This window comes from Bidens hawaiensis, unplaced genomic scaffold (assembly GCF_021521415.1).
Source record: "Bidens hawaiensis isolate Kalapana, Puna unplaced genomic scaffold, B.hawaiensis_p1.1 tig00419494_1, whole genome shotgun sequence".
In the NCBI taxonomy this organism is placed as follows: Eukaryota; Viridiplantae; Streptophyta; class Magnoliopsida; order Asterales; family Asteraceae; genus Bidens; species Bidens hawaiensis.
Window position 1 is genome coordinate 387,171 of NW_027504880.1, and position 17,552 is coordinate 404,722.

Here is a 17,552-nt window from a genome sequence, read left to right on the forward strand (position 1 = left end):
CCAATTGATACACTTCGAGCTTTGGAGTTTTTGGTTCGTAATCTTTGTTTTCAGGTATATTTGTTTGTCATGGCTGTGTGGTTCATCAAGCATCTTTCTTTAAAGGTTTAAGCTTGGAAGGTGATCTTCAAGACACAACAAGGTTGGTCATTTTACCTACTTTACCATTGTTATGTTATTTGCACCTTTGTGGATTCTTGATGAATCAATATGCTATATTATGTTAAAAGGGTTATGCAAGTAATCTGATCTGATATATGATTGTTTTCAAATTCAAATTTTGTTTGGACTTTTGTTTTTACAATCCTATAGCGAAAAACTACCAAATTCTTATAGAGGTGCATGAATCAGGTTTTTGGCCCACACCGGTTTATTGAAACCGGGTTGGTTGGGGCAGAGTTAGTTAAATCCGTTTTTGGTGAAACCGGTTCGGGTTATAACTTATAACCTGGTTTTTGGGTTGGAAATGATCGTGTTTTACCTGCTTGAAACCAGGTTTCAACCTGGTCAGTTTGGATTTGACCAGGTTCAGATCGGTTTCAAAGTGTGGGGTTACAAACCAGTTTTAACTCAATGGTTCGGTTTGGGTTCAACCAAACCGGGTTAACCTTAAGAAAAACTGTTGCAATTACTGATATAGAAAGAAATAAAAACCATTGCAAAAGCTATTTTTTATATATAATCTCATTTATAGATCTTATAATAGTATTCTGTTATTTATAAATTATAATAATAAAAGTGTATAAAACAAAATTAATGTACTAAATGACCTGATGAAAGAAAAGTGGTAAGGGAAAGCATATCATATCTTAGTTTTTTAATTTGTTTTTAACTTGTGCTTTTCATGGATTTCTAACTGTATTGCAGATTTATATTAACTTATTAAGCCCATAAACTGAATTTGCTTTTATCAAGTTTTAGCCTTCTTGCGAATGTGCCGTTCAGTTGATTCTCATCAGTTTATTCGGGTTTGGTCCAGTTTAGGTTGGTTTACCTGTTCGTATGAAAACCAGCTGGTTATTTTACTAGCTTTGTATTGGTTCCTGTTTAAACTCGATGACCTGGCCGGGCCAGGTCTGGTTTAAAAAATCTTGATATCTGCAACAGAAATTGTTTAAAAGAGTACAGGGGACATAAATGTTAAAAAAGGGGTAGCGGCGCAGCTTGTTGCCCGCTTGCCTTCTGTTTCGATGTAATCCAATAAACAATTCATTGCGGATTAAGTTTTAATATAATAGCTTGTTTTTGTTAATGTTAAAAAGAATTCTTAAAATAGGATGTCAAATGCGTAATGAAGATTCATGTGAATACTACATATTTTAGGGATATTCTAGTTCACTTGTAACTAAGGTACTAACCACTTCATTCTTTTCAAAACCAGGCTTAGTACATGGTGTAAAAAAACTGACAGAAAAGTGGTAACAAGGCAGACATAGGTTGTAAAATGCTGTCTTGTATTGATGACCAGAGGATGTGAACTTGTACTAACAATGTTAAGTACGTTATGCACAATATTTATGTTACCCAATAACATTTAATAACTAAAGTCCAAGAACTTGAAGCGATCAAAACCAAGACGACTTGTTAAGCGTAAAGAACCGTCCAATTAAGATGTTGAGATTTTTATTGCACTTTTATTAGCTTGGAAATACAAGGAGCCAAGTCACCACAATCCATTGCAAGTCTCTCCAATCTCAACTGTTAGCGTTTTTTTCATATTTTCTGACCCATTTTGTGGTTTAACGTGTTGCAACATGCGGGTCATAATACTAGTTAGAGTAATTTAAAGTTAACCGTTAATTCTTCTAAAGAACCGCAATTTTTACTTGTTCTACATGAATAGTAAATCACTTGGCCCTATGAAACCAAGTGACTGATGGTCACGTTTTACGTGGTCTTTCTATGGTCGAATGACGAGGGTAACATTCGTGGTGTGGGTGGCCCTCTCAATTTTGTTATTTTCATGGAACCAAAAAAAAAAAAACATAAAAATCTAATGTTTTTAAAAGATGAAACCAAAACAATACAAATTTTTACTCTTTTATAACTAGCACCGCATTCACACCCGTTTACAAACCATTGAGAATTTGATATCTTGATTTGCTGCCTTACTTCTATTAGTAGCAAAGTTTTACGTGTGGAAATCATAGGTTTAAGAGTTAAAACAATGAAGCTTACTTTAACTACTATAACTATTGGAATAAGTTTATTGGTGATTTTAGTGTCACCTAGCCATTTTGGATAATTGTGATTTATTGAAGACCGAATTTGAAGTCATAAAAAAAACTTATACAAGTCACTCAAAATCAATAGCAACTTCCTACTAATAGGGGTGGTATATTCTCATTTAAAATTATTATGGATTTGGTTCTAAGGAACCTCTAACGTATATAGAGCGTAAATAATTAAAAGTTGCATAGAAAATGATTTTCTAAAGTCACTCAAAATCAATTGCAATTTCCTACTAATAGGCATCAACTTAGTTACTAAAACTCAGTAACAGTCAATAATTTTGAATTTCGATTATATTTTTTAGTAGCATGATAATATTTGTTGATATTTTGTATATATTATTCACATCTTCACGCAGAAACCAAACCTGACCCAAACTAACACGTACTCGACCAGTCCGAATTTTAAAGGAACTTTAAATTAGTTGGGAATCGGTTACCTTTTTCTAGACAAAAGGCCAAAGAACTCGACTCGAAAAATCTATAACTCGAGATAAAAAAAAAAAGAAAGAAAAAGCCAAAAACACTCCTAGATGCAAGTATTAAAACCTTCCAAGATAAAATCCAAATTTGCAAAAAATTTGCTCGGAAAAACAAAATTCTGTCTAAGAATCAAAGACCTTTTGTTCTTACAAACATAGCAGTATAATTAAAAAAACTAACATAATCCTGTCAAAACTGTGAGTAGAGTAACACAAATTATAAATAATTAGGTCCTTCTCTTCTTTGATGATTTGGAAGAACTTCCATCCTTGCTTCTTTTCTTGTCACTCTTGTCCTTATCCTTCGATTTCCCATGTTTTTCCCCTTTTGTTTTATTCGACTTGACACTAATCACACCACCTGGAAGTACATTTCCTCCCCCGTTTCTCAAAGCACTCTCGAACTCCACATCCTTGTCCGCAATCGCGTACCTTTGGAGAAACTCCGGGTTCAATGCACCATCATTGTTTGCCTTAAAATCATCCTAAAATACAATCACAAAACAAATTTAAGTTCAAATATCAATTATTAAGACAATTTACATCAACGGTCAACCAAACAAACCTTGACTTTCTTTGCAGCTTCTTTGAGATCCTCTTCCACTGTAATCTCGTGTGGCTTCAATTCCACCTGTAATTAAATAGTAAACATTAATTTAATTTTGCTGCTCTTGTATGTTGTTTTAATGAAATGCCGCCTTTCAAAAAAATAAAAATTTGTTACTTCTTTGACCAGAGGCAGAGTTGAACTAAATTCTTTTGTGGATACTGAATCCAAATATCTGTGAAATTTTTTCATCACTTTAAAGAACATTGACATAATTTGTTGTCTTTCCAACTTCATTACTCCCTACAAAAGAAAAAAAAAGATAAATATAAAAAATAAATAATTAAAATAACTAGTTAGAGTTCAGTTAAAAACAAACTAAACCTCAACATAAGACACATCTTGATTTTGTAAGCCCATGCATAGTAACACAGAAGCATATGCATATGATAACGGAACTGGTAACTTCTCCTGGAAGTATAAGTTTGCAAGTGAAAGTTTCAGGTCTGAAATCTGTAACAAAATAATATACACAAATATCAGCCTATGTTTTGTTTCAAAAAACATTTTATTACTCTGAAGATTTGTTATACCAAGTGATAATCAGCGCGTTGGTTCACATAAGCTTCCAGTCTTTTCATACTGATTGGAGATTTAAGGATATCACTGTATGTTTCATGTGGAATTGTTGAAGCATCTTCATCAGTGAAGCTCAGTTTTGGATCCAATATGCTACAAAAACAAAAATATGACTTAAATAAAACTATGCATGAACATTTTTTATCCACAAGAGACGTGCCTCATTGCAAGCTTGTATTCCATGGTATTAAATCTTGGAGAACATAAAAGCCTAGCAAATGATGACCTAAAAGCTAAAGACATACGAGAGAAATTAATTTTCAAATACTTTATATATTGCAGTAACTAACAAAGTTTATTCATAAGATGAGCAAACCTTGATAGAAAGGACCAAAGAATCCCAATTCATATGATCCGTTAACTTCGATATCATCGGTTTCCAGAGGTTTCAGCATCATACAAGTATGCTCACCAGTTACGGAATTCTGATAACATATTATTAGGATTAAGTCTTTAAAAGAGAGAATAAAGACGTTAGAATACTAATAGCAACAATAAATATAAACTTAACTGGAATTTCACAAAGGTAAAATGGTGCGAATTTATGTTTTCTCCAAAAACGAAATAGGTCCAAAGTAAGCCCGAATGAGACACCAAGATAATGTAGCTTCTCGGGCCGTCTTTCAGATAGGTGTACAAGAAGAGGTGGTAGATTTGATCTTGGTTTTATGTTTTCTTCAAGCAATGACACCTGCATTAACAGTTAATACAAAAAAAAATGTTTTGTCATAGGTAAGGAAAAAACAAAAATTTAGATTAAAAAATATGTTAAAAGTAAGGACTAAGAAGATCTTACTTTCTCAGCTGCTTCTGTAATTCTGACAGGTGAAGATTCAGGATTATTCAGGACATCTTCTTCAGAAGTGGGAATGATTCGACCCTCAAAGTACCTACACCATAATTTATAAATTATAAATGAAACAGATTAATAGGCTTGTAAGCGAACCAAAAGTTCAATGAACCATTCGTGAATAGTTCAGCAGGAAGTTCGTTTATTTAATAAACAAACGAATATGAACAGCACTGTTTGTTCATAAACGAGCGAACATGAACAGCACTGTTAGTTAAAAGGCAAACATGAAAAGCACTGTTAGTTAAACGAGCGAACATGAGCAGCACTGTCTGTTCACGTTTACTTGGTTTTCGCACAGTTATGTTTGTTTATGTTCATTCATCTATTCTCAGTGATGTCCGTACGTTTACGTTCCTGAACCATTCGTTTACAAGATAAAAATCCACTACCTTGCTAGCAATTCTATAGCTGCTGAACCATATCCAAGCTGCAATATAATAAGATCACCGTCATTCATGTTGCACTTAAAAGAATAAAAAAACATAAAAGATAAAAAAGAAAGTGAATCTGGTGAAAATGCATACCTTCATTGCATTTGGGTGTGTCGCAATGCGTACGATTCTGGCACCAGAAAGACTCGGAAAGTCATTATCTTGAAACTGTTCACAAAATTTCCATGGAATTTGGTCTCCAGAAGGCTGATGACCAGCACTTAAACTTTTCATTGCAGAAGCCTTTGAAATTTTCCCTTCAAGACAGACCTGTACAACAATTAATCAACAACCATGTATTTAACTAAATATGAAGCTTCTAAAAGAAATGAATGCAAACAAACCTGGATGACACAAAGAATATCTGGGAGTTGATTCTTTGATTCATTGACAGGACCTGCACACATAATAAATAAAGTAAAATCAACAAAATCCATACTAAATATAATAGTTCAATATAGAGAAAAATTAATAAAGAGCTTGTACCGAGTAATACAAACAGGTGATGAGCTGGAGCATCAGCCAATAATTGAAGATCATTTGGAGAATTTTTGTAGTGAGAAGCAACATATAAAGCCATCATTCTCTAAATAAATTGAAAACTTGTAAGACATTAATATAAATGAAAAAAAGAATAAAAAATAATAATAAACAAGACCATAACTACCTGCAGAAATAACTCGCTGTCTTTATGATATGAGAAAAGTGTATCCCGGTTAACATAATAAAGATCACACTCACTTGGAGGAGGTAACCTGCTTGAACAAAGAGACGATACATTATAACGCTAATGCAGACAAAATGATAGCACACACATTTTATTTTTAAATTAACCTGTTAATGCTAGGAATGGAATTTGCTATGTCCAAACACAGTAAATTGTTAAGCCACGATTCAACTGGATCACCAGACGCATATCTAATGGCTTCAGTCAAATCTATCTTTCTAAATAACCGTCCTGCATTCAAGTAAATTAAATTACATCAAGTTTTAAAACAAACTAACATAAATTCACATGGAATTTAACTAAGGGCTTATCATACCTGAAGGATCTGCTTTTGTGCTTTTTGTAGAAGCTATACTTTGTTCTTCTAATTGCTGCAAAAGCTTTAATGATAAAGATCGTCCTGTACCTTCATACCTTTAAGAAAGATATACAACAATACAATAGTTATAGATCATGCAAATATGAGAAGTTGTAACAAACCCAAATACACAGAGATCAATACATATAAATGCGTGTATATATATATGTAAATTTTCATACCCGTTAACAGTAGAAGAAAGGAAAACCAAATAAGGCCCGAGTAAAGACTTAACAACAGGAAGTGGAATAGCTGCAGCTTCATCAATCACCAAGAGTTCAACTTGAGACAGCTTTCCATGTTCATGAGGTTGTATATACTGCAATGACACATGTAGTTATAGCTTATATCTACAGTAATATAAAAAATAGAATTAAAATGCCAGGAGGGAAGTTGTGCATGTATGAAAACCTGAATTGTCTGCCTATGCTGTTTATATATATTTATTCTGATAGTTGCTTTCTTGAGCTCTGGATTTGAGCTTTTGACAATATCATAATCCAAATGCTCCTAAACAAATGTCAGTAAAGCATATCAACAAATATAATCATAATAATACAAAAAAAACAAAAACCAAGCAAAATACAGTAAATAGCATGTACAGTTACACACCCTAAAATAATCATAAAATACGAAATATAAACAACTTTCACCTTGTACTCAAGCATGTCAAATTCCTTTGATACAAACTCAAACAATGTTTTTAGATTTTCTGGGCTAGGAGCAGTAATAAAAATATTTGAATACCTGCAGAATGATATGTTGATTAGAATATTAGATCAAAGCATATAAAAAAAATCAAAAAGTCTGATAGGTAACGCCAGAGGATAACAGGTAAGATTGCCACCCTGCAGCAACGGCTCCAGCAACTGCAAGACCAAGTGCAGCCGACTTCCCGCGACCACGACCAGCAAGCAAAGCCACCGTGCTACGCAGTGTCTTATCCAAAATCGCATCAAGAAACGTTATTACAGCTTTACCCTAAATAAAAATATTTACAATATGTTAGCTCCATGTGTACAGTAAAGAGTAAAATGTCATAATCAAGAAACACCATTAAATAATCCTAAAGAGATGGTATATTGGAGTGGTTAAGAGTAATAGTATCATGTAGAAATAAGTACTAATAAACCTAAAGAGAAAATAAGCAATATAAGAAGCATCAGTACTTGATCTAATGTGCAACACTTTTTAATCAGCGGACCAACGGGAAAATCATCTTTCAATTGCTCTTTCAGATCTTTCAAATCACGCTCTGCTTCTGAAAGCCCCTCCAAGTCCTTTTATTGCAAAAATAAGATCCAAATCTCATCGGTCTTATATTAAGAAACACTAAAATGTTCCAAGAGACCAGTAATTTACCTCTTCTACTGGAACTGGTGTTATTAATCTCATGTGAGATGAGATTGGTAATATGTTTAACTCGTCATCCATAACCATACATGAACCACATGATGCAAGAGAAAGTAAAAAGCGTTCATTGAAGCGACCAGTGGCTAAAGAATGAGATTCTGTACGGAACCTTTCATGAACATCCTGCAGGTAGCACCAATAAAGTTATATAATAGATGTTTAATGAAAAAACATGATTAAATATCATAGACAATAGATGAGAATTACGCTATCTACACAACTATAAAATTTACAAGACTTGCTATTTGAATAATAAGCTAGTGATTCATTTCATACCATAACCATGGTGTATAGACTAGTAAGTGATTTCAATGAACTAAGTAACAGAATAACCAATCCACCACCTTCCACTGTTTCTATAGTTCTAGCCAGAAGATTTGGTGTCAAAGCCTCAAAATCCTGGTAAAAAACAATAAACATTTGCTTATGAAAATGTACCAGCTACAATAGAACTTGACATTAAAGACATTATAAATTTCAATCTACCTGTAATATACACATGCCAAATGTATTCCCAAGAATCCTCTCAGAATCCTTGTACTGACAGTAAGTAATTCCTGCAGTTTCAAGGAAGAGTGAAAAAGGATCCACTTTTTCAGGATCCAAAAGTCCTCTAGTCATGAGCTTCTTGACCTGTTTGATCCGTTTTTTCTTATGACTATGACACAGAGATAATGAACATTACATTAGCCAGAAACATTCTAGGTAGACTCTGTGATAGAGGTGCAAACGACCCAAGCCGCTAGCGAGCTACTCGAGATCAAATCAATAAAAAGCTCAAAAAAAATCCGAGCCTTATTGAGCCCAAGCCTCAAATAAAGCTTGTAGTTCTTGAGCCCGAGCCTCGTATGGGAATATCGTTTAAGCTCGTCGAGCGTTGTGTAATTTTAAGTTTTAACTCTTTAGACTTTTATTATTATATTCACAATGCACAGCCAAGCTTTGGCTCGTTTAAGGTACTGCACATGAGCCCAAGCAGAGCTTAGGCTCATTTATGGTTTTTTCTCAACTTAATAATTAAAAATATATACAAATTTAATTAATAAATAGCAAACTAGCCGAGCCAAGCCTGAACCAAACTCGAAAAAACGACTCACCAGCCGAGCTCGAGCTTTAGAAAAAAGAACTTACGAGCCGAGCTCAAGCTCTGGTAAGTCGAAATGAGCCAAGCTCGGCTCATTAACCATGTGATAAGCAAATTCACAGCACCTTACAACATACAACGATTCAATAAACTTAATCAAACTAACTTAATAACTAGAATCAGCATTGAACTTGTTTCGCATCCACAAAAAGTACTAAATCCAGCAAATACTTATCAATTCAAAACTAAAAATGAAGTAAAATAAAAGTTAGTATAAATAAGCACCTGCTAAGCTCAAGTTTATCCTTGTAACACCAAAGCACATTAGGTTTAGCCTTTTTAACTGACTTGCTAAGCATATGGTGCAGGTTCACTATCTGCTCACAACACAAACTAAATATTAATAATACATACAGTACAAAATTAGTTATTATATAATAACAAGTGTGTGTGTGTTAGACTGACCTGGTCACGAGACTTATCGCCGATAATAAGGAAAATGGAACGGTGTCTGGTTTTGACTCCGTTTTCAATTAGCGTTCGGATACGTTCGTCCACCTTCTTCCTCATTCTGCTTGCTGACGGCGAGTTGGCTCGATTGGCGTGTTGCGTTTAAAGCTCCGTGCGAGTGTTAATGAAATTGCAGCACTGCGGGTGAAGAAGAAGGTTAACTGCTTTTATTTTAGGGTCCGAGTATAATTTGGGCCGAAAAACAGGCCTGCTTAGGACTTCAAGTTTATAGTCTAGCCCAAATTTGGAAGGGTTAATGGTTCGATTTTAGGAGATTTATTATTATTATTATTATTCTTTCAATATAATATAATACGAACTAGCTTTAGTGTCCGTGTCACACATGGGATGATCTAAAATATAAAATCACAAGTAAAACAAATAATTACATAATGTATATATAAAAATGTATTACATCTATGCTTGTATCTATGCTATTTGTACATAAATTAATGTTATTTATATCACATAATGATTTTTTTAAATTAACTTAATAAAAAATGCACGTACAGAAACGTACCCGAGAATGCTCTTTCTATTGAAAATTTCATTCTCAGTGTAATATATGTATGAAAGAATTTTGGTTATTAACCAATTTTGGGAATAAGACTTCTCATACGATAGTAGTTCTAACCGCTCAGCCTAAATATATAATAAGTGTTACCTTTATTGATACATACATATATATATATATGTATATATCAATTTACCACCCATAAAAGAAAATGTAAACATTAAATTGTAACAACGAATGTTTTTCAAGAATTATGTTTTTCTGAACTACAATATGAAAAATATTTGATAAGATTCGGGGAGCTTCTCGATTTTGTCATAATAACAACATAAAAAGTAACATGTTAACTCATTTAATTTTGTGAATATTTTGCTTCGTTTGAGCATAGTTTTGCATGACATGCTTCTCATACAACGTTCTGATTACCATTGAAAAAAAAAGCTAATGCTTACACAAATATTTCAAATTTGATAAAAGCTATAAGCATTGATAGGTCTAGGGGTAGAATGTCGAAAGCGTTCACAATATTTTCTTAAATTTTAATAGTCAAGGGAAAAATAATCAATTTGCTAAATCCCAACCCTTTTGATTATTTCCAAAAATGCCCTTGAAAATAATTTTGAAACCCGAATCATGTTTAAAATTATAACTTTCATCCGTTTGACATTTTCAAGTCAACATATTGAACCCGTAACAAATTTGATGATAAGTCTATTTGCATTATCAAACTTTTAAAAACACTCAGATTTCTCATTTTTGACCCGTAACAAATTTTGATCTAAATGTAGTTAATTGTACCAAACAATCTATTTACCAACTTCTGAACCATAATAATCAAATTTAAGTTTCACAAAAAAACTCGAAACAATCCTTGATAAAAAAAACTAAGAAATTAAATATGATAAACTTTGTTATGTCTGAAAGTTATTGGTATATACTACCCTTGCATTTTAACATATATATAGTTATTAAATTAACCGAAAAATAAATGGATAGATTTAAAGTATAGATTTGTAATTTATAAATTTATATGACAATTTAAAAAATAATAATAGATAAATTGATTGATTTTTAAAAAATGGATCGAATTTTAAGCATATATTTATAATTTAGTGATTAAAAGTTACATTGTCAAATGAAAGCATATTTGAGTTTTGTTTTTTTACGATCTTCTACAATATACATAATACAATATGTTAATGATAACATTTGAAATTATATTTTTTTCAATCTTGGACAAACATGGTTTGTTGTTGATGTTTGGATTTCACTAAGTATTTGGGAATATATAGTAAAATAATATGTTAATATTTATTTTTATAAAAATATATAGATGTAATATAAATAGAGAATAAAAGAAAAATAAATAATTATTGATCTATTATTACATATATTAGGATCTTAGTTTCGGAGGGAGAATAAATGTAAGAACAAACCAAAATATGACGTGTCCACAATTATTTTACTTTATTATAATAGGTAGACTAGACCGAACCGAAAAGCGGCATACGAATCGAGATAACTACACTAGTTTTGGTTGTTGGTTACGTTATGGAATTTTTAGAAGCTGATTATCTATTATTGGTTTCGATTATGTGTAAAAATTAAACCGAACCGATGTTTGCCAACCCTGCATGTTATATCATCATAGTTAGATCAACATGACAAAAAATGTATCATGCGTTTGTAGTTTAAACGTAACTCTTCTATACACTTGTGTATTTCTCGTTGTAAACTGTACTATAATCATTAAAGTACTAATATGTAATTAGATGAATATAAACTAAAATTTTAAATGTAACCTCTCTACACACTTGCCAGTTATTCAGAGAGTCACATGCATACATATTGCCGGTTCAACACTATAGTTCCTTTTATATTCTTCCCGTACTGTCCGATAATTAAGTTGATACAATTCTTGCGAGAATATATATGTGTGTGTCTGTGTGTATATACACACCACCTATGCTTGACATGATTTCCCGGGTTTTGATTGATTTCTAAGTTGGACCAGCAAGCACGTTTATCTTAACATGTCATAGTCAGGTCAATATGACGAGAACGTGTGTGAACCAATGTACATGTAATTTTTGTAATTAAAAAGTTGTTCTCGTGTCATGTAATAAGATTAAAACAAACTATAAATTTTGTGTAATCCATCTATACATTATAGGTCACGCTTTTAAAATTTAAATTGTTAAACATGTAATAAGATCAAAATAAACTATAAATTTTGTGTTAAACAAGTCGTGCTCATGTCAACGAGCAACCTGACATGTGTTGACAAGCATACGCATCTAACATTATTTTCATGTTAGGATTCGTCTACCAAACCAAAGACACAACTTATCCCCCCCTCCCTTTTTTCCTCTTCTTTTCTTTTCTTTCATGAATCACCAAAACTGATATTGTGAAACTAACATGAAATCAAAGAATAAAAATAATGGACAGGGAGGGATAAAGGCATATGAGTTAAGTATGAATATATGAACAAAAAATAAATAAAATTATATATCGAATCAAACAAAGTATTAATAATCACAATGAATATATAAACTTTATTCGTAATAAATACATATTTATAACCATTGTGATTCAATTAAATGTAAGATCTTAAAGATCATTAAAATTAAGCATCCCAGCTTCTACATATTTTCAATTCCGTTTAAAACAAATTAATAGTAATAACAGATATCGTCTTAATCAATCAATAAATGACTAGAAATCTTTTAACGGCGTTAAGCTAATTCTCTTACGCCAAAAATCTCCATGTTACAAACAAACAATTGGGGTTCAAACCTTTTATCCCTTCAAACCATCTTGTGTGATAATTTACAATACACTTTTATCCCTTCAAACATCTATTTACCCTTACATACTGTCATTTCACATCCTTTTTCTCCCGGTTTATCAAAAAGGTATCAAATTTAGGAGTAGAATTATATTTTTCATTAAAAAAAAACATATTATAATTCGTCAAAACATATTTTAGTCTATTTGAACTTATAAGAATAAAACTAGTTACATATATTTAAAACAAAAATAACATGTATACCCTAAAACCGACCTACCTTGTGATGTTTACTCGTTTTTATTTACTATTTTTGGTCTCAATGAAAGTAAATGTCAACTTAACCATAAAAATGAAGTATGATAACTGTAATTTGTTTATAATTTTATTAATTCAACTAAAATTTTGCTATATCTCTACAAGCTATACACCTCTTAGGATCGAGTCATTACTCAACAAACAATCACAAATGTGTTATGAAATTTGACAAGATACATGGCAACTTAGCTATCAAGTAGTTACATGACTATTATCGAGGTTAGATATACATAGCATTCTCTCACAAACACACATATAAAATATATAAGTTTCATATGAATTAAGAACAAATTAAGAACAGGATCAACTAGACTACATAAAAAATAAGCTGAAAATATACCTAATTAAGCTGAAAATAGACCTCATATTTAAGGGTCATCAATTCATTTTACATTTGATTCAAAAAAAATCTTTCATTCTAGTCGCAACTCCCTAAACTCTTGACCTCTCAAACTTTAGACTGAGATTGCGTGGTTTGGATTCAAAATTGTAATTATTAACTTTCTGTTCATATGGATATGCATCTATCAAAAATTTGATATGACTAGTTTTTTTTTGTTTTTTAATCTAAGCACCTTCTAATCCTATTTTATTCAAACTTCTAATGATTTTCTTGTATTATATTTGATTTTTATATTTTATAAACTATAGCTTTTTATTTTTATTAAAAAGTTTATACTAGTTGAAAGTCAAAGGCATAGATTAAAACGATATATTTTTTTAATGGTCATTTAGATCACTGACGTGTCACTGATTTACCCGATAATCTTTATTCTCTAAGTATAGAACCGTAGGATGTTAAGCTGATGCGTCCCTGAAGGAAAGCCCGTACAAGGTACATCCATAGGCAAAGGATAGTGAGGGCCAGGGTGGCTAGTGGCCCCGACCCCCTGCTTATTTACGCAACAGTGTAAATTTACCTACTTTTTTCTGAAAATTTTTATACATAGTGTACGTTTGCCTGCTTTTGACCGAAAATTAGAGCCCCCCTGTTTACGAACTTTTTTATACATTTTGAGTTTGGCCTCCCTGACGCGACGTTTTTGTCCAAGCTTCGCCGTTACGTGCATCAGTCCGTCCATCAGTCCCAACTTAGATACCACCCGCAGAAAAAAAAAAAAACCCACACCATAGATGATATTTCAACTTTATCAATGATAACTAAGGGGTTGTTCGGGATTCCTTATTTAGCCTCCTTATGACTTATAACTTCTTCAAAAAGTCATAAAATGTTTGGATGAGTTCACCGGTGTGAGAGCAATAAATCATAAGTTACACCTTTTAAATTTATGACTTAAAACAATAAGTTACAAGAAGGCTAAAATAAAAAATCCCAAACACCCCTTAAAATAAAAAATCAAATCAAATAAAATACATATTAAAAAAATAGACCAAAACAAGTATCTACCTTACATTGGCGTGCAAACAAAGAAACACCAACCGAGACATAAAAGCCCATAAATAAATAGCCCAAACCTTTACATACATCCCCCACGTAATACCAAAACTACCCTTGGGCTTCACTACTTATATCAACAAAGCTCATTCCTTCCGGCAACTAAACTGCTAGTCTCAACTCATAACCGCCTTTTGTTATTCGAGATCTTAGCAGCAATGGCTAACGGAGAAGATGCGATCATCAGGAAGAAGCAGCTGCGTAGCGATTCATCGACGGTTAATAAACGCATAGCCGCTGTTACCGCGCAGAAAAAGCGTCGTCAATCCGGCAAACGCAGAATGCGTCAGGTATAATTGGTTGTGGTTATGAGATTATTGTGATTGGTTGCTGTTGTTTTTTTCGTTGAGAGATTTGGTGTCATGTGAGGATTTTTGTATTGTTTTATGATGATTTGAAGGGGTTTTGCTTACTGGAGTGCGTTATAGGTTATAGGCATACATAAACATATACTACAAATTAAAGCTCGAGCGCGCCTCGTGAGTCGTTTTGTCAAGTTGTGTTTCAGCTTGTTTATTATTTCTTAATTAGTTTTTATTCGTTTATAATTATTTTTATGTGTTTTGAGTTAATTTAGCCTAAGCTCGGCTCGAGTAGTACCTTAAATAGGGGTGTGCATGGATCGGTTCGGTTTTGGGCTACAACCAAACCAAAAACCAAATTGTCGGATTTTGAGTTTATAAAAACCGTTGTGTCTTTGGTTTCGGTTCTGCCATTTAGGCTTGAAAATTTTGAGCCGTAAAAAAGGTGGCAAAAAATAATGAATTTGGGCCTTAATTTTTTTGTTAGTTAATAATTAATTGATTTATTATTCATATGGGCTAAAATATATTAGTTAAACTATATATTAAATTATTATAAGTTACTTAAAGTTTTAAATACAAAAAAAATCTATAAGTTCGGTAACTTCCGTTCAGTTCGGTTTTTATGAAAATTGTAAAATCAAACTGTCAGTTTTTGTTTTCGTCTGATTATTTCAGTTTTTTTTTTTTAATTTTCTTTTTTGGTTTTGAATCAGTTTTTTTGGTTTCATCCACACCCTTTACCTTAAACGAGATAAAAACCTCGGCTGGAGTTCGTTAAGGCTCAACGAGCCTAAACGAGCTTCCCATAAAAGGCTCGAGCTCTGGCTCAATAACGAAAGATTTTTTTTTATTCTCGAGCTCCTTAAAAGCCCGACTCGTTTCAAGCTTTTTATTGATATGGTCTCGAGTAGCTCGCGAGCAGCTCGGCTCGTTTTCACCCCTAGTTGTTTTTTAGCCTGTAATTGTTGCTATACTGGTATGATAAAAAATTTCATCTAATTTTATGCAAATTTAATTTATTGATCTGTTAATTCTGTTGTTTTCATTAGGTTTGATTATTGTATGTATATTATATGTTGTGTTGACGCAGGGAATGTGTTTTAGCCTCCCTGCTCAAGAGGACCCATTTAATGACAAAAATATGAATCTTGAATCCAAGAAAACTAAGAAAGTTTTGCCATTAAATGAAGATAATAATTTGACAGGAAACAGTAACACTGCTTCACAAAATAAGAGAAAGGCTGCTAAGGATCATAAATCAAATGGTCAAAACCAGGGTCAAAAGAAGTCAAGGGTCGAGAAAGAGTCAACACTGGACGACGAAGGCTGCCCGTCAAAATTCTTAATTTCATGTTTGAAAACAGTACAAGATACAATGCGTGACGATGAAGCATTTGAAAGAGGGAAACCTTTGTTCTTTGACTCGTGGGGATTTGAATATTGGAGATGCTATACACGTGGCACGCATGTATTGGAGACAAGTGGATGTGCTACCACTAAGCAAATTGCTTGGATTGGATCAACTGCTGTTGATACTATTACAAACAAGGAACTAGATGGTGAATCTTTCACCGGCCCATATCTTTTGTTCATTGTACCATCACAAGAGAGAGCAGCACAGGTAAGTTAGTTACTTTTGTTCTTTAAAATAGTAATATTCAAAAGATGCATTAGACATAATTTAAGAGTTTGCAGGTACGTACGGTGTATAAGTCTTTGAAGTTGTTTGGAATACATACAGTTAGTCTGCATTCGGGTGCCTCTATAGATCATCAAATTCATGGGTAAGTAATGTATATATTATATATGTGTGTGTGTGTGGACATTACTTCTTTAAAACATTACTTTATGAAAACTTTGTTTACTGTACAGTTTAAAAGCTTGTGAGCCGGAGTTTATTGTATGCACACCAGATAGACTTTTGGAGCTTGTTTCACTGGATGCTGTTGATATTTCTGGTGTTTGTTCACTGGTATGATTATCATTTATGTTTAGTGTTAACAGATAATTATATTTATTAGTGATTTAAGCTTAACCTTTTGGATCATACAGATTGTTGATGGACTTGAATGTTCTTCTGGAGATGCTTACGCTGACAGCGTAAAATCCATTCAGAAGCATATTTCTGTTGACCTGCATACAGTGGTATTTTGCAGTGGGTTGACCAATGCATATTCGCTTGCTGTGTCGAGTCTTTTGTCATCCCCAGTGTGCATATTGTCACGAGATGAAATTTGTGAGACTTAAGAGTGCAACATAGAGAAATTACCGAAGATGTGTGGCGATACTTATTAATTTGATTAGAATAGATGGTTTCATAATTCTATTCATTTACTGGGCCTTTTTTGTTTCATTGGTTTAGAGAAAATATGTTGGGTTGACCCGTAAACATTTTTGTCATTTTTTTAAAATTTGTAAGACTTAAGAGTGCAACATAGAGAAATTACCGAAGATGTGTGGCGATACATATTAATTTAATTAGAATAGATGGTTTTATAATTCTATTCATTCACTGGGCCTTTTTGTTTCATTGGTTTAGGAGAAAATACGTTGGGGAAACAATTTTGTCATTTTTTAAAACTTAATAATAACAATGACAAATAATATAACAATAGTGTCTAAATCTTTGAATGGCCACGATTGACGAGGTTGTATGCAATGCAACTATGCATTTAAAATTAACATCATGATGGCTTTTAATCTGTTTGAATCAATATACAAGCCAAATTGACCATTTATAAGTAATTGGACTGAAAATTGACACATATGGTATGAGTTTGAGATCTCTTTCATGTTTGCATCATTTTAACCAGAAAAGGTGCTACAATTGCAGGCTTGCAGCACCATCAGCTGATGTTCCTCAACAAGTGTATTAATTTTTCTTTTTCACTTC

At 32.6% G+C, this 17,552-nt stretch overlaps 2 protein-coding genes across 2 annotated transcripts; one reads left to right on the forward strand and one right to left on the reverse strand.

Annotated features, from left to right (window-relative positions):
* Nucleotides 1-2,811: 2,811 nt before the first annotated feature.
* Nucleotides 2,812-9,402, reverse strand: LOC143609119 (RNA cytidine acetyltransferase 1-like). Its single transcript, XM_077083969.1, has 26 exons — nucleotides 9,231-9,402; nucleotides 9,051-9,142; nucleotides 8,168-8,339; nucleotides 7,958-8,080; nucleotides 7,631-7,804; nucleotides 7,438-7,548; nucleotides 7,116-7,249; nucleotides 6,922-7,015; nucleotides 6,680-6,778; nucleotides 6,451-6,587; nucleotides 6,227-6,324; nucleotides 6,018-6,141; nucleotides 5,851-5,938; nucleotides 5,670-5,769; nucleotides 5,528-5,580; nucleotides 5,277-5,453; nucleotides 5,142-5,179; nucleotides 4,696-4,789; nucleotides 4,411-4,590; nucleotides 4,216-4,324; nucleotides 4,060-4,132; nucleotides 3,854-3,992; nucleotides 3,645-3,773; nucleotides 3,438-3,563; nucleotides 3,279-3,344; nucleotides 2,812-3,198 (listed from the first exon to the last, which is right to left on the reverse strand). The coding sequence occupies exons 1-26, from the start codon at nucleotides 9,333-9,335 to the stop codon at nucleotides 2,941-2,943; spliced, it is 3,093 nt and encodes a 1,030-aa protein (XP_076940084.1). The 5' UTR covers nucleotides 9,336-9,402; the 3' UTR covers nucleotides 2,812-2,940.
* A 5,110-nt stretch (nucleotides 9,403-14,512) lies between these two features.
* LOC143609143 (ATP-dependent RNA helicase DBP3-like) lies at nucleotides 14,513-16,906 on the forward strand. Its single transcript, XM_077083984.1, has 5 exons — nucleotides 14,513-14,644; nucleotides 15,750-16,280; nucleotides 16,355-16,443; nucleotides 16,532-16,631; nucleotides 16,712-16,906. Exons 1-5 carry the CDS (start codon nucleotides 14,513-14,515, stop codon nucleotides 16,904-16,906), a joined length of 1,047 nt encoding a protein of 348 aa, XP_076940099.1.
* Nucleotides 16,907-17,552: the final 646 nt, after the last annotated feature.

Coding starts and splice junctions, on each gene's coding strand:
- LOC143609119 (XM_077083969.1), bottom strand. CDS start 9,335: ATGAGGAAGAAGGTGGACGAACGTATCCGAACGCTAATTGAAAACGGA. Junction 6,142..6,226: donor CACAAAAGCAGATCCTTCAG/GTATGATAAGCC, acceptor ACTTGAATGCAG/GACGGTTATTTAGAAAGATA. Junction 4,790..5,141: donor GCTATAGAATTGCTAGCAAG/GTAGTGGATTTT, acceptor ATTATGGTGTAG/GTACTTTGAGGGTCGAATCA.
- LOC143609143 (XM_077083984.1), top strand. CDS start 14,513: ATGGCTAACGGAGAAGATGCGATCATCAGGAAGAAGCAGCTGCGTAGC. Junction 16,281..16,354: donor CACAAGAGAGAGCAGCACAG/GTAAGTTAGTTA, acceptor AAGAGTTTGCAG/GTACGTACGGTGTATAAGTC. Junction 16,632..16,711: donor TTTCTGGTGTTTGTTCACTG/GTATGATTATCA, acceptor TGGATCATACAG/ATTGTTGATGGACTTGAATG.